At 52.8% G+C, this 15,313-nt stretch overlaps 2 protein-coding genes across 6 annotated transcripts; both read left to right on the forward strand.

Moving 5' to 3' along the window:
- The first annotated feature begins 19 nt into the window (after positions 1-19).
- P3H1 (prolyl 3-hydroxylase 1) lies at positions 20-7,889 on the forward strand. Of its 3 annotated transcripts, XM_021533751.4 has the most exons (15): positions 20-519; positions 909-1,061; positions 1,224-1,413; positions 1,889-2,020; positions 3,832-3,971; positions 4,671-4,760; positions 4,871-4,923; positions 5,287-5,408; positions 5,585-5,712; positions 5,818-5,913; positions 6,028-6,178; positions 6,647-6,764; positions 6,953-7,028; positions 7,194-7,334; positions 7,412-7,889. In XM_021533751.4, the coding sequence occupies exons 1-15, from the start codon at positions 31-33 to the stop codon at positions 7,529-7,531; spliced, it is 2,199 nt and encodes a 732-aa protein (XP_021389426.2). In that variant the 5' UTR covers positions 20-30; the 3' UTR covers positions 7,532-7,889. The 3 variants fall into 3 exon arrangements, 2 of the variants coding, with proteins under 2 accessions (XP_021389426.2, XP_077644342.2); XR_014949823.1 differs by lacking the exon at positions 6,953-7,028; XM_077788216.2 differs by lacking the exon at positions 4,671-4,760.
- A 139-nt stretch (positions 7,890-8,028) lies between these two features.
- On the forward strand, positions 8,029-15,313 carry CLDN19 (claudin 19). Of its 3 annotated transcripts, none has more exons than XM_085559080.1 (4): positions 8,029-9,412; positions 10,319-10,483; positions 10,716-10,803; positions 13,703-15,313. In XM_085559080.1, the coding sequence occupies exons 1-4, from the start codon at positions 9,193-9,195 to the stop codon at positions 13,818-13,820; spliced, it is 591 nt and encodes a 196-aa protein (XP_085415206.1). In that variant the 5' UTR covers positions 8,029-9,192; the 3' UTR covers positions 13,821-15,313. The 3 variants fall into 3 exon arrangements, with proteins under 3 accessions (XP_085415206.1, XP_021389481.1, XP_085415205.1); XM_021533806.3 differs by lacking the exon at positions 13,703-15,313 and adding an exon at positions 11,243-13,217; XM_085559079.1 differs by lacking the exon at positions 13,703-15,313 and adding an exon at positions 12,807-13,217.

Below are 15,313 nucleotides of genomic sequence, written 5' to 3' on the forward strand. Positions count from 1 at the left end.
GCGGTGCCGCTCCTCGGCCAGTGTTCGGACATGGCGCTGTCGCCGCTGCTCCTTCTGCTGTTGCTGCTGCCGACGCTGCTGATGGTGCTGCTGGCGCGGGCGGCCACGCCACCGGAACCGGTCCCGGTACCGACCCTAGCACCGGACGACCCGCCGTTGCCCGCCCAGTCCCCGGACGCGCTGTTCACCGCCGGTGCTGAGGCGTACGCGCGGGGAGACTGGCCCACCGTAGTGCTGCAGATGGAGAGGGCGCTGCGGGCGCGGGCCGCCGTGCGCTCCCGCCTGGTGCAGTGCCGCCTGCGATGCGCCAACGCCACAGCGGGGCCGGCGGAGGGAACCGAGTCCCAAACCGACCCGGTGTTCCGGGACTTGTGGTTCTTTCGAGCGCTGCTTCGCCGCGCCGCTTGCCTCCGGGGCTGCGGACCCGCTGCGCCTTCTCGGTACCGCCTGGGCGAGGAGCTGGACCGGGAGTTCGGCCGGCGCAGCCCCTACAACTACCTCCAGGTCGCCTATTTCAAGGTGCGGCACCAGCGGCGGGGAAGGAAAGGGGAAAGGGAAGGGAAAGGGTGTCCCGCTACGACGGGTTTTGGGACGGGCGAGATGCGCGGAGGATCCCGGAATCAGGCGAGAGGATGGATGGGTGGGACCGAGTGAACCGGCCGGCGGCGATCCCGGTCCCGGGACTCCGGGAGGGTTCGGTGTCTGCCCCGGCGGAATGGGGGTTGCCGGCCATCAGTCCCGGCCTTGTCCCCCCCGCCTTCGCGCTCCCCCCCCCACCAGTGCCACGTCGGAGCTCGCCGGAGCCGCCCCTGTCACCGCCCTCCGCCCCGGCTGCCGGGATGCCCTGGGGGTGGGTGTCCCCTCCGCGCCGCGTGGGATCTGCGCCGTCTCACCCCCGTCCCACCCAGATGAACCGGCCGGCGCAGGCAGCGGCGGCTGCTCACACTTTCTTCGTGGCCAACCCTGGGCACCAGGAGATGAGGCAGAACCTGGAGTACTACCAGGCCATGGTGGGAGTCCACGAGGATGACTTCACTGACCTGGAGGCCAAACCCCACCTGGTAAGACCCTGTCCTCCCAAAGTCCCTCTCCACTGTGCAACCCAGGGCAATCACACCACAGCTGCTAGCTCAGAGAGCTCATGAGATGCCGTTATGGCATTGTGATCCATCATGAGGAGTGAAGCACTGAGATTCCCCTCATAATTTCTCATCCTTCCACAGAGCGAGTTTCAGCTGGGCATCCGGTTTTACATGGAGGAGCAGCCAGCTGCTGCCATCCTGCACCTGGAGAAGGCACTGGAGGAATATTTTGTGGCAGACACTGAGTGCCGCGCTCTCTGCGAGGGACCATATGACTACGAGGGCTACAACTACCTTGAGTACAATGCAGACCTTTTCCAGGCCATTACAGGTGGGAGCCATGCCTTCTGTGTCCTGTCACAAGAGTTGAGTACAATTCTCCAGGGGTTGGTCCACAAAGACCTGGGGTGGGGGTAGGGGGTCCCTGTAGAGTGGAAACCCCATCCTAGCTTTCACTAGTGTGAAGGTGTGGCCAGTAAGTGGCAGGAAGTGGTTACCTAATTTAGCACTAGGGCTGATGCCCAGGAATTCTCCAAATTCCAGAGGAACATGGAAAGACAGAAGAGAGACCAAGAGAGGGTCACCAGGATGTCATGGGAGGCTGAGGATGGCTAGTGTGTCCTGAGAGAGCACCACAACCCCATACTGATCATCTCAGAGGTGGACAACCCCCATCCCTGAGGGTTTTCCACTACCAAAAAGGTTGCAACAACCTGAATATGAGCAGGAGATTGGATACCCCTCAGTGTCCTGCCCATCAGCCCATGGGTGACTGTGAGCAGTGACATGGTGTTTTTCTCTGCCAGATCACTCCATGCAAGTGCTAAGCTGCAAGCAGGGCTGCGTCACAGAGCTGGCCTCACAGCCCGGCCAGGAGAAGCCTCTAGAGAATTTCCTGCCCTCGCACTTCAACTACCTGCAGTTTGCCTACTACAACAGTAAGCAGCTCCTCACCTCATCCTCTGTGGTTGTCAGCACTGGGCACTCTGCCTGATATCATGGATGCTCAGAGTGGTTTGGGTGGGGAAAGGACCTTCAAAAAATAATCTCATCAGTCCAACCGAAGATGAAGGGACCTCTAGCACTGGTCACTCAGATCTCCCAGAGCCCCATCCAACCTGGTCTTTAATACTGTGGGCAATCTGTGCCAGGACCTCACCACTCTCATCAGAGAAAATTCCTTCCTTATGGCCAACCTAATGCTGCCCTTCTTCAGTTTAAGACAATTCCACTTGTCCTGTCACTATAAACCTTACAAACTATAAAAAGTTGCCTTCATCTCTCTTGTGGCCCCTCTTGTTATGGGAAGGCCATCAAGATCTCTCAGGAGCCTTCTCATGTCCAGGTTCAACAAGCCAAATTCTCTCAGTCTTTCTTCACAGAGGGACTCCAGTCCTCTGACCATTTTGTGGCCTCCTCTAGACCCACTCTAATGAGTCTATATCATTATGCGGGGGAACCCAGAGCTGGAGGCAGCACTGCAAGTGTCATGTCACCAGAGTGGAGCAGAGGGGCAGAATCCCTCCCTCACCTGTTGCCCATGCTGCCAGGGATCAGCCTGGGTGAGGGGGTGTTTCTGAGCTGCTAGTGTACAGATGGGTCCTGTGCTATTTTTTATCTACTGTTATGTCCATATCCTTCTCCCCGGTGTGCTCTATTCCCATCCACCTGCCCCCATCTTCACTGATGCTGATGGAGAGCCTTCCAATAGGCCTTGTACTGAATGAGGTTGATACAGGCATGTTCCTCCTGCCTGAAACATTCTCCAGGAGCTTGAATCTCTCCGTGCTTGGCTGCAGTTATTCTCCATGTTGCTTTATTACTGGGCAGCTTCACTTTTCAAGTGAAACAACAGCCGAGAGGAGCTGGGTTTTTTTTCCTCCTTGCCAGCTGCCCACCTCTTGCCTCAAATCACAGCAGCACACTCCCACCACAGAAGAGTTACAACCCAGGAAGATACACCTGATTTGATTTCATTTTTTATTTACTTGTTTAGAAAAGTATAAAATGTTTCTGTGTGAATTTCTTCAAAAGGAGGAGAAAAAATATGAAGTCCAAGAGGATGGAAATCTTCAAGAAGAGACAGCTGTGAGGGGACCTCTTCAATGTTTGTCAGTATTTGCAGGGTAGTGCTGGAGGATGGAGTCAGGCTCTGCTCTGTGGTGCTGAGCAATAGGACAAGAGGCAGAAACATGGCTAGGAAGTTCCACCTGGATATGAGGATGTATGCAGCGACTGAGCACTGAAAAGGTTGTCCAGAGAGGTTATCTCACAATCTCTCTCACTGGGGATATTCCAGGCAATCTGGAGACAGGCCTGTGCTGTATGCTCTCGGAGGATCCTGCTCAAGCAGAGAGGTGGACCAGACAACCCATTGTAGTCCCTTCCAATCTGACTGATTCTGTGAAAGACCACATGAAAGTGGGGTAGGATGCTTCAGTGGCTGGATACTGCAGGTTTGCCAGTAAATGGTTGGGTCTGGCTACCTCTAAATTGGCTTTGTAACATTTTCCAAGTGAGAAAAGTACCCAAGCTGTACAAGTACCCCTGGTTTCTGTTGTGATGGTTTCTGGAGACAGGAGAGCACCACAGAGTCTGATTTTTGCCTTTGTGGCAGCAGTTATCCTTGCTCCAGGGCATCTGCCCTACTTGTGACACTGCTTGGAACTTCATCTTTCCTCCATATCTGTCTTTTTTCTGCCTCCAGTGTCCTTGGACATGCCATTAACAGTCCCATTTCTCATTGCAGATGGGAATTATGAAAAAGCCATTGAATGTGCCAAAACCTATTTGCTCTTCTTCCCACATGACGAGGTGATGAACCAAAATTTGGCCTATTACACCACTGTCCTGGGGGAAAACCTAGCCAGACCCATCCAACCGCGAGAGGTGAGCAATAAGATAGGACGATTGCTAAGTGAGGGAAATCTCTCCTCACTGGGGACCTTTGCAGAAGCTGTAGGGTCTCCTCTGTGCCAGCTACCAAAGGTGGACAGGAATGGGTGGATTTAAGGTCAGACAAGCTGGAGAGTAGTTGAAAAGCTGAAAAACATCACTGGCAAAATGTCTTAGGGCAAGTGAAGCTGATTGATTGGCACACATGGACCCATTCCTGAGAGAAGGGGCTGTGAGAGGCAGGTGGACAATCTTTTTAGGAGGATCTGAGGCCACCTCTGTTGCATTTTTCCACAACTGAAGTGAAATTGCTTAAAAAGCAGGGGATTTGTCTTCAAAATAGCCAAATTTGGATGGCCAGGTCCTGCCTGGGATGTGATAGGCATAATGGGAGTCTCTGCCCCACACCAGTTGGAGTAGGGGAAGGGAAACTAGTACTAAAGAGCTTCCTGTAGAAGAGACACACACGTGCCTCTGCTCAACTTCACCTCCCCAGGGCTTGTCCACAGGGAAGCTCAGACAGGATGGAGAATGCCACTTGCTTCCCTGTTGCCCGATGGAGCAGGAAAACAGGCTGCGGGTCTGGAGCAAGGATCACAGGAATGATGTAAACCTGCATCTTCCTGCTCACACTCAGGGTTTTTCAGAATCCTCCTGCTGTACCTCACCCCATCCCTCTGCCCCTTGCCACAGGAGATCCAGGTATATTACCAGCAGAGTCTGATGGAGAAGGAGATGCTCTTCTTCAGCTATGATGTCTTTGGCATCCCTTTTGTGGACCCGGTGGGTGATGTGAGACCAGGGTGATGCAGTGGCCAGATGGAATGCAGATGAGGGGTCTGTGTCCTGGCCAGATCTTTGTCCAGCTCCTGATGTTGTTCTTCTGGTGGCAGGACACATGGACACCTGAAGAGGTGATGCCAAAAAGACTGCGAGAGAAACAGAAGTGAGTGTTGTCCCCTGCCAAACTCACCCAATGGGGGTCCGACAGGACAAACCCTTCTTCTTCCATGGGTTTTGGGCTAAAGGACATGGCATAGAGCTTCTGCCAGGGGAAGTTTTAATGTTGGGACTGGAAGAGGCTGCTGGAGGGCAGAACTCTACTTCCCATCAGCTCATGGGATGATGGGCATGTGTAGGTCACCCCAAGCACCTCAGAGTGAAGGATGCATTGAGGTGACTCCCTCCAGTCTAGGTGCCAGCTTCGTTACCAGCACCTGAGACAACTTGTCCTGCCCTTGTCTTAGTGGCCCTGATTTCTGATGTGGGGACAGTGGGGTGGTGGTCCTGATGGCTGCCGCATGCTCAGGGTGGAGCGGGAGACAGCAGCACGCATCTCTGAGGAAATCGGCAACCTCATGAAGGAGATTGAGACACTGGTGGAGGAGAAGGCCAAAGAGTCTGCCGACATGAGCAAGTTCATCCGAGAAGGTGGAGAAGGCCAGGAGGGGAGGTGGGATGGAGACCTTTGTGACCCCTGCTGCCAGCTCACAGTCCCTTCACAGATGGGTGGCAGGAGGAACAGGTGGAGGGACTGCAGCTTCCCCCAACCACAGCAGAGTTGGTGGCATCTCTCCCCACATCCACCAATCCCATTTGTGCGACAGGTGGCCCTTTGGTGTACAAAGGAGCCAGTGTCACCATGAACTCCAGGGCCCTGAATGGCTCCCAGCGTGTCGTGGTGGATGGAGTCCTTTCTGCTGAGGAGTGCCGAGAGCTGCAGAGACTCACTAATGTGAGTGCAAGAACAGGTGGAGCTGGCAGAGATGGGCAGAGGATGCCAAGGGGTCCCATCCTGCAGCTCACACATCAGACCAGTAACACCAGTTGGGTTTTACAGGCGGCTGCCTTGGCTGGAGATGGCTATCGGGGGAAGACCTCTCCTCACACTCCCAGCGAGACCTTCTATGGCGTCACTGTCCTCAAGGCCCTCAAGGTTGGGGTGGTTGTGTGGAGAAACAGGCTGTGGGGACAAGGGAATGTAGTTTTGGGGGAGATGGTTGCCCATGCCCATCTGGGGCTGAGTCCCTGTCCTGTCTGTCCTCCACAGCTCGGCCAGGAGGGCAAGGTGCCCCTGCACAGTGCCTACTTGTACTACAACGTGACAGAGAAGGTGCGGCACATGATTGAGTCCTACTTCCGCTTGGAGGTTCCACTCCACTTCTCCTACTCCCATCTAGTGTGTCGCACAGCTATTGATGGTAATTGTGGCCCAGAGGAACAAGTCTTGTCTTGTCTGAATCTCCTCTAATACTAGAGTGGTGTAGTCTTGGACCTTTCTTTGGAGACCTCCTTGCTGGTCCCTAACCCACTCCTCTTCCCAGGAGGGTGTAGGAAGCTTGTCCCTAAGCCCAGTTGGGGAAGATGAGAAGCAGCCCTGCTGGTTACCTCTAACAGGGCAGATGGCTTCATGCCATACAGGATTTCATCACTCTGAGGCATTTTGGGATGGGTGCTGAGAGAGGTTGTGCCTGGAAGGCTATGGAAATGCCATGGGACAAGTCAACAGTGTTTCATGCCCACCCAAATGGTCTTGCATGATCCACACTCCAAGCATGTGGAAGCGCTTTAGGCTAACATTACTCTTTTTTCATCTGCAAGCACAAGATACTTGGGGATGGACCCTGTTCTTGCACAGAGGGGTCCTGACATGTCCTGTTCTACCCTAGAGAAGCAAGAAGGCCGGAGTGACAATAGCCACGAGGTGCATGTGGACAACTGCATTCTCAATGCAGAGGCACTGTTGTGCGTGAAGGAACCCCCAGCCTACACTTTCCGGGATTACAGGTACTGGTGGTGGCTGTCAGCTGCAGCTTCCCCACCTAAGGCTACCATGATTTGGTTGCACCTGAATTGGGAGGAGCAAGGTCAGAGGACACTAAACCTGGGTTTTCTTGCTTCTGCCTCTTGCCATGGTGTTGGGGAGCTCTGGTGATGGTTACTTGTCACCTCCGCTTCTTCCCTGCTCCCTTTAGTGCAATCCTCTACCTCAATGGGGACTTTGAAGGAGGTGCTTTCTACTTCACCGAGCTAGATGCCAAGACTGAGACCGTGAGTAGCTCAGCTCCAAGGATCCATGCACAGCACCAAATCCAGCTCCTGCCTGTTGGCCCTGTCCCCTGGGAACATCCCCTGAGCCTCTGCAAAAGATGAACTTGGGTTGAGGGGAACCAACTCAGCCCTGACTGGGGTCTCCTGGTCTCCCACCCTTGACAGGCAGAGGTCCAGCCGCAGTGTGGCCGTGCTGTGGGCTTCTCCTCTGGCTCAGAGAACCCCCATGGGGTGAAAGCTGTGACCAAGGGTCAGCGCTGCGCTATTGCCCTCTGGTTCACCCTGGACCCTCGGCACAGTGAGCGGGTAAGCTCCCTCCCGGCAGCGCATAGGGTTTTTGGGTGGGACAGTGGCTATGCTTACCACCATGGGTCTGCCCACAGGAACGTGTGCAGGCAGATGACTTGGTGAAAATGCTTTTCGGCATCAAAGAGGGAGTTTTGGAGCCAGAACCAGAGAAGGAATCACCAGCTGCCATTGTGGTGGGGAAGGATGAGCTGTGACATCCTACGGGGACCAGGACATCTCTGCTGGGACTAGTCAAGTCAGCATTGTGGCTTTGGGTTCACAGTCATAAGGGTAACATATGGGACCTCCTCTGCCCCCAGCCCAGTTGGAATGGGGCTTTGGGGAATGCCAGGTACTACCCCTGCAGCATCCAGTATCCCTCTGCGGAGCTGACGTGGGGTGTGTGATGGAGGCTCAGGGATGGGTGACATGGGGACGAGGGAGGGATGCTGTGTTAGGGGTGGGGCCATGGTGCCAACAGGTGCAGCTGTGTGCTTTTCCTGAACTTGCACCTATTTAAGTGCCTTCTGCAGAAAATGGGTGAATAAATGTATTTTTTTTTCTAAGCTGTTACTTTCCGAGTGGGGACTGAAGGTTGGTGCCACCCTTTGGCTGTCATCGGTATTGGGGTTCAACCTTCCCTCCTGGCAAGCATCTGCCCAGGAGTATTGTAGCCCTGTAGCCTCACAGAGGTGTTCGTGGGAGACAAGGTGCCTCAGGGGCAGTAGGTGCAATGCAATCTCCAGCTGAGCATCCCCTGGACCCTGCTTCCATAAAGTGGGACATTCCAGCGAGGAGGGAACTGTCCTTGAATAAGGACATTGAGCACCCTGGCACCCCCGCCCCCCCCACCCCGCCCAGGACATTGAATTCTTCCCACAGATGTCCGGCCATTACTATAACCGTCCCAGGAATGTGGGCAAATAAATCCTGCCCCGTGTGCAGCCACCCAGCACCCCAGTCTCACTTGGAGGGCCATTCAGCATTGGGGTGGGCAAGGGGGGATCTGAAGGATGTTGTCTCCAGGGTGAACATACAGTCCCAGTGCAGGCTGCCCACCATCCCAGCGTCCACCCCCAGCTGCCTGAGCGCGTGAGCAGACTGCTGATGAGGCCATGGCAGTTAACGATTGCCAGGTCCTGGGGCTGCAATGGGCCTGGTGTCACCAGGGTGGTGACACGTGTTCCCCACACCCCCTGTCCCTCTCCTACACTGACAATGGCTTCTCTTGTTGGTGGCATGGTGTGCCTGAATTCCCTCACTGAATGAACCGTTTCCCTGCTTCCTGTTGAATTCCTGGAGTGACCTCTGGGGTCTGCCAGCCCACAGCAGGGGGTCAAGGATGGTAACTTCCCATTAACCCACTTCCTCCTCCTGTCGGGGAGCCCCATTTTCCCATATCCCTCCACTGTCACTTGAGGGTTTCTGTCTCTCTCAAAACTTAGATCTCTCCTGTAGGACCCAAATACCCTCCATGCCCCAAATCTTTCCCCTAAGACCACATTCTTCCCTCTAGGATTCAAATCCCTTGCCTCCAACTCCATATCACTCTCCTCAGATTCAAATCTTTCCTCCTCAGACCTAATGCTCTTCCCTGGGCCCCAGTGCTCCCCTTCCAGGCTTCTAATTCCCGCCTCCCGGTACCCAATTCCCTCTAAACTCCAAGTAACCCACCCCCTTGGCCCCAGCTCTCCTACTCGACGAATCAAAAAATCCCCCCCGGGGCCTAAATCTCACCGCGCAAGACCCATATCTCTCCCTTCACCTTAAATCCTCCCCCGACACTGCCGCACTCCCCACCCGCCTTCCCCCGCTCCGGCCCTTTCCCTCCTCCCACGGCCCGTCCGGCGGGGCGGGCCGGGCGGGCGCGGCGGCGATGGGCGGCGGGCGGCAGCTGGCCGGGTACCTGGCGGCGCTGGTCGGCTGGGGGGCGGCTCTGGCGGCCGCCGTGCTGCCGCACTGGCGGCAGAGCTCGTACGCCGGGGACGCCATCATCACGGCCGTGGGGCTCCACGAGGGGCTGTGGATGAGTTGCGCCGCGCAGAGCACCGGGCAGGTGCAGTGTCGCCTGCACGACTCGCTGCTCTCCCTCGAAGGTGGGTACAGGGGCCCGGGACCCCGTAGGATGAGCCCCGCTTTCTTTCCTGCGTGCACTCCCCCCAGCCTGTCTCCGCCTTCGGTCTGGGCTCCCCTGGGATCCTGAGCTGCCCTTGCCCCTTTTTGTAAGTCTGTGCCCCGCTGTGGGTTTGACCCTTCCCCATATGGCTCTGAGCCCTTCTCTGTGTTTGAACCCACCTGTATAAGTTTGAACACAGATTCCCAACAGGTCTGTACCCTCTTCATATCTGGATGCATTTGAGCTCCCCTGGCTCTTTCTGGAGCCTGAGTCACCTTCGGGTCCAAGTCCTTCTTGCCCCCACCCCTATTGTAGGTCTGACTCTCCTCAGAAGGGTCTGAGTCCACTCATCCACTGAGCTGAGCCTCGATGCGGGTCCAGGCTTCCCTCTCCATCTGTGAATCTTGGGCCGCAACCTCCCCATCCCCAGACTGAGCCTCTCTTGGCCCCATGAATTTGAGCCCCTTTGTGTGGCTGGGACGCTCCTGGCCCCAGCAGGTTTGAACTCCAGTATGGGCATCACATATAGATACCAAGAGTGCCCCATGGGGACATCAAAACCCTCCCACTCCATGGATGTTCATCACCCTTTTGGCATTTGGTGACTGTGGTTCTGGTCCTGGCAAGGTGTTTCCTAGCCCAGCCTGGTCATGACCAGGATGAGGGTGGCAGGGAAGAAGGTCAGGGAAGGCATTGGGAGCAGTATCTTGAGCTGAGCTGAGGTGCCCGTATCTGTCAAGTAGGGAGGATATGACACAGGAGCTACACAGCAAGGACAGGGTTAAGGACAGATCCATCACCAGTATGGAATACAGTGACCTTGCTTCCAGTGCCCGGCTGTGGCCAAAGGCACCTGCTGGGAGCAGTTTTTCTTCTCCCCTTGCAGTTCACTTCCAGACATCCCGGGCTCTCATGGTCATTTCTCTCCTCCTGGGCTTCTTTGGCATCATCGTGAGTGTGATGGGCATGAAATGCACTAAAGTCGGGGAGGAGGATCCTATCACCAAAAGCCGCATAGCTGTTGCTGGAGGTGTTCTCTTCGTTCTCTCTGGTAAGGTAGCTCTAGCCTTCATACATCAGTGGTACAGGAATCCTCAAACTCCTTTCAACACTGATAGAGGAAGGGGAGAGGTTTGGTGAGGGCTGGATGTCACTGACAATCAATGTTTGATGTCTAGTGGAAAAGCTAGACAACTCTCTCACAGCACGGGCTTTGGACTAGGTGATCTTTAATGGTCCCTTCCAACCCAAAACATTCTGTGATTCCATGATTCTGTGCCCAGGTCTGTGCACATTGGCTGCCGTGTCATTGTATGCAACACAGGTGACCTATGAGTTCTTCAGAGAGAGCACCATCCCCATCAACGCTAGGTAAGAGCCTGCCTCAGGGGGTGCCCTTCTGAATCCTGTCTTGTCCCTGCACTTCCCATTGGACCTTCCCTTGCTGGTTTTGATGAGGCACAGCATTGTGGGCCAGTGTGTCCCACGGGTGGGACCTCTGCAAGCCCTCGCTGCCACCTTGCAGAAGATGTCCCTGGTGCTAAAGCTTTAGCTGTTACCAGCTGGGAAAGGGTAATAAGTGTAATGGTGTACATATGGAATTTCAGCCCAGGGGAGGATTAAAACATGGGGACACATGGGAGCTGGATACAGCCAACAGGAAAGATGAGGATGGAGAGGGAAGAACCAAAATCTGCCTTGACATAACCTTGATCACCTCATCAGGGTTTTGAGTATCCTGTTGCCCATCTTAGTTTGCACCTGTGCCTCTCTGCCCCTCCCTCATGCTCCCTCGCCCCTTTCATCACAGGTACGAATTTGGCTCTGCTCTCTTCGTGGGCTGGGGGGCCGCCAGCCTCTCCATGTTGGGGGGGTCCCTCCTGTGCTGCTCCTGCCCTGCCAAGGAGCGCCGAGGACAGCAGTACCATCTGCAGTCACAGCCCTCTGCAGCCCGGGAGTATGTCTGAGCCCTAACCCTGCGCTCCTGCTGCCCAGTGCCTCCCTTCCCCCCCAAAACCAGGCAAGACCCTGGTACTCCCACCCTGCCTAGACCCTGAATTCCCTGTGAGACCTTTCTCCTTACCTTCCAGATTTCAGTACCATTTTCAGTGCCAGCCTCTAAAGTAGAGGTTTTAAGTATCACACCTCCCATATCCATCATTGCTGTGTTCTCAGCTGGGTGGGGTGACACCCCCCAGTCCCACATTGTGGTCAGGCCATGTCTGTCTATCACAGGGGTGATGCAGAGAGGCTGATGCCAGTGACACAGAGGCACAGAGCCAATTTGCCAATCCCATGAGGGTGTGCTGCACAGAAGCACTTTGTACTATGGCTACCCTTCTCCCACATCCTGTTTTCAGGAACAAGCAGGGAGGAAAGCCAGTGCTTGGTTTTCCTTGGATGAGGTTTTCACTTCTAACAGCACCAGCCGAATTCAGGGTTCAAGCATCCCCACATCCCACTATTGGCAGAGGCATGCTTTCAGGGTGCAGCATTCCCCTGCCTCATTGCTACTGAAAAGCAACACTTAAATATTACTATTAATTATTATTGATTCCTGCCTGGAGGCCAGTTGCTCCAACTGAGCTCTGCCAGCCCAAACTACCTTGGACTTGTTCCTGTCCAGGACCAGGCTGTGCCTTGTTAAACAAGAAAAAATTAGTTTGGGCAAATTAAAGCAGCAAAAAGGGGCTCTGACCACAAATTATTTGTTTTTAGTTTTGGTGCCTAACACAACTATTTTGAGTGGCAGATGGACTCAACCCTGAGTTTTGGTGCCTCCCTGCTGCGTCCAAATCCCTCTTCCCCGCCAGGATCCCCTAGAGCAGACAGTGAAGGTTCCAAACACAACGTGCTAATTACCTCCACCACTTTGTACCTCTATTCTACTGCTACTAATTGTTTTGCAACTGCCAAAGCTCCAATTTAATCTGTAAATCCTCCAAACTCTCTGTACTCCATCCCTCCAGCCCTGCTGCAGGTGTTGGGCCAACCAACCCACAGGGAAGGACACTGGAAATTATCCAAACAGCTTCATTATCTATTATTTTATTTTATTTTATTTTAAAACCCAAATATGAAGAGAAAGCTGATTTTTTAAAATTTTGGGTTGCTCTATTTTATTTTGCTTTATTATTTTATTTTACTTGATTTTATTTTCTAGTTCTCTGTTTTATTTTGCTCTATTTTATTTTACTCTACTTTTCTCTGTTTTATTTTCTTTCATTCTGTTTTATTTCCTTTCCCTCTATTTGATGATATGTCCATGCGCAGGTCTGGGTCCCTGGCTGTGCTGGAGGAGAAACAATGTTTTCCCACCCGGGTGGGTGATTTCTCTCTTTCTCCCTGGCATTAACTGCCTTTATCTCTTTTAGGTTGCAGTCCCCCTGTAAAACTGGGACCTGCATCCCTCAGGGGAGAGCAGTGCTTGTAGGCTGGCATCACTCATCAGGTGCTGAACGCAGATTTGGGGGTTTGAAAAACACCAAACAAAGCCACTGCAGTAAGGATTGAAAAGGAACTTTGTGCTTCAAAACAAAGTTTTAAAGAGACAAAGGCAACCCCCCCCCAAAAAAAAACAAACACACTAAAAAGGCCTTTTTATATTTCAGTGTAAAGAATGTTTTTATTCTATTAATATAAATTCCATTAACTTTTCCATAGGATGCATGACCTTGGAAATGGGATGGGTCAGGATTTTTGAATGCTTTTTTTTTTCTTTCTTCTTTGCTTTTTGTACTTAAAATTGTGACTTGGTGGTATTAAAATATTTTCAATCATGGGTATCTTTCTGGAACTGTCTCTTTGATCTCCTCTCACTCCCCATCTGGACGAGTCCCCTCCAGTGACTCCAGTACTGGTTCAGAGCCACTTCTGCAGTGTGGCAGGAGCCTCTCCCCAATCCTGAACACTTCTTGCCCTCCTGGCTAAATATACTGCGTCTTTTGCCACATGTTGCTCTCAAAGCTGGGGATGTGGTCTTACAAATTTCTTAACTTCTGGTTAAATCCTTGGGAATCCAGCTTGGCCCCTCCACAAGTCTCTTCCAAAGGCTGAAATGCAACCAGGATCTTCCAGTTATGGGCCTTCTTATGAGCCCTCATGAGCCCTCATAGCTGAAGTCTCCCTGTTTTCTCCCATTTTCCATGAATTCAGAGCTGACTTGTGCCTAATTGGGTATTTACTAATTTAAGCTGATTTCTACTCCCCTATGCAGGGACATGACCCCTGCTATGAATGTTTTTCTTCAGAGATCATGTTTTCCATCCAGGTTTTTGCATGGCTGCTGTGTCGTCTTAGGATCCTTGTCTTGCCCCTGCACCTGGTCCAGAAATACATCCCGTCCCACCTCAAACCCAGGGATTTGCTGTCCTGGGTGGTTGCTGTGACCTAAGTCACAATAGTCACCTGAACACTCCCTGGGGATGGACATGTAGGCTGGAAGCACATCCAAGAGGGAGATCTACCTTTGTTCACAGCACAGGCAGGCTGAAACAGTTTCCCCCCTCCGACGAACATCTTTTGGTCATTAAACCAGTTGTTGGGTATTGGGTTTCTTACAGAATTTTTTTCCCCATACGATGCTAGGAAATTTACTACTGGATACTTATGGGTACTTAAGAAAGACAAAAGACTGTGTCTGAAGACGGGAGAAGAATGGACCATCTGGCTATACCTTTTTTTTCTCGGAGAGTTTCTCTCCGAGGGACAGAGATACCGCGGGAATGGGCGGGGCGGGGGGGGTGTCAGGTAAAAAGACAGGGTTGGAGGCAGCTGGGCGCTCTTGCTCTTCGGCATCGGAAGAGGACGGCCAGGCTGTCGCATACTGCAAGGAGAATTCACCGGCACCGCCAGAGTTCAGCTCTGAGGGATGGACCCCCAGCTGGTCGTGTGCCCTGAGAATGCTGAACTTCGCCTCTCCCTGCAAAGCTCGGAGCCGGGCCGTCCCTGCCCCATCCCCGCTGTTTTCACTACGGCTCTGGGTTTCTCCGTGCTGTAGCTGGCACCATCCCTGAGTTTCAGCTACCACTGTGGAACTTCTAATACATCTAGTCCACCACCCCGGGTTTTTTTTTTTCTCATTTGCTACCAGCTGTGACGATAACTGCACCAAAGGGGAAAGTGCCAGCAGCCAAAAAAGGCTTTTACTGGGTCCCTGGTTCTGTTGTTAATGTCATAGTTATTGTTTCTTTGCCTTGTTATACATTCTAGTAAAGAACTCTTATCTGCATCTTCATATCTTTGCCTGAGAGCCCCTTAAGTTCAAAATCATAATAATTCGGGAGGAGGGGGTTTACATTCTCCATTCCAAGGTAGGCTCCTGCCTTCCCTAGTAAACTCCAGTCCTTCAAACAAAGACACCAGTTTCATGAGCACTATTGAGATTTTGGGTCATACCTCTTGCTTTCAGCCAAAACACTGTGAAACAACATTCATTTTTTAAATAGGCAGAAATGAGGGAAAAGGGAAAATGACTCCCACACATAGGCATGCAGAAGGCTCTTCTCACACATCTGAGCCATGGCTGTTTGAATTTAGTGGTGGTTTTAATAATTCTTATTCAGTGTTCTGTCCCTACAGCATCTCCTGAGTCCTCTCTAGTTCTGTGAGATGATCCCATCTCAGAAAACATTTTTCTTTTTTTCCCTTCCAGCCACAGCAGGTTCTTTTTAATAAAATATTTGCTGAAGTTCAAGGTTTGGGTCTTGTCAGAACTTTTTTAACACATGGTTTTGACAAACCTCACAGAATCCAAGATCTGATTTTCACTGTCATTAACCTGGGAAAGGAGCTTAATCATTTGACTACTGTTGTGTGGAGTTGTGGGCTGGAGAGAGACACAGGACACAAAACGGAGAGTCATCAGCAAAGAGCGTTGAGC

Source organism: Lonchura striata, chromosome 21, assembly GCF_050655825.1.
Source record: "Lonchura striata isolate lonStrDom1 chromosome 21, ASM5065582v1, whole genome shotgun sequence".
NCBI lineage: Eukaryota > Metazoa > Chordata > Aves > Passeriformes > Estrildidae > Lonchura > Lonchura striata.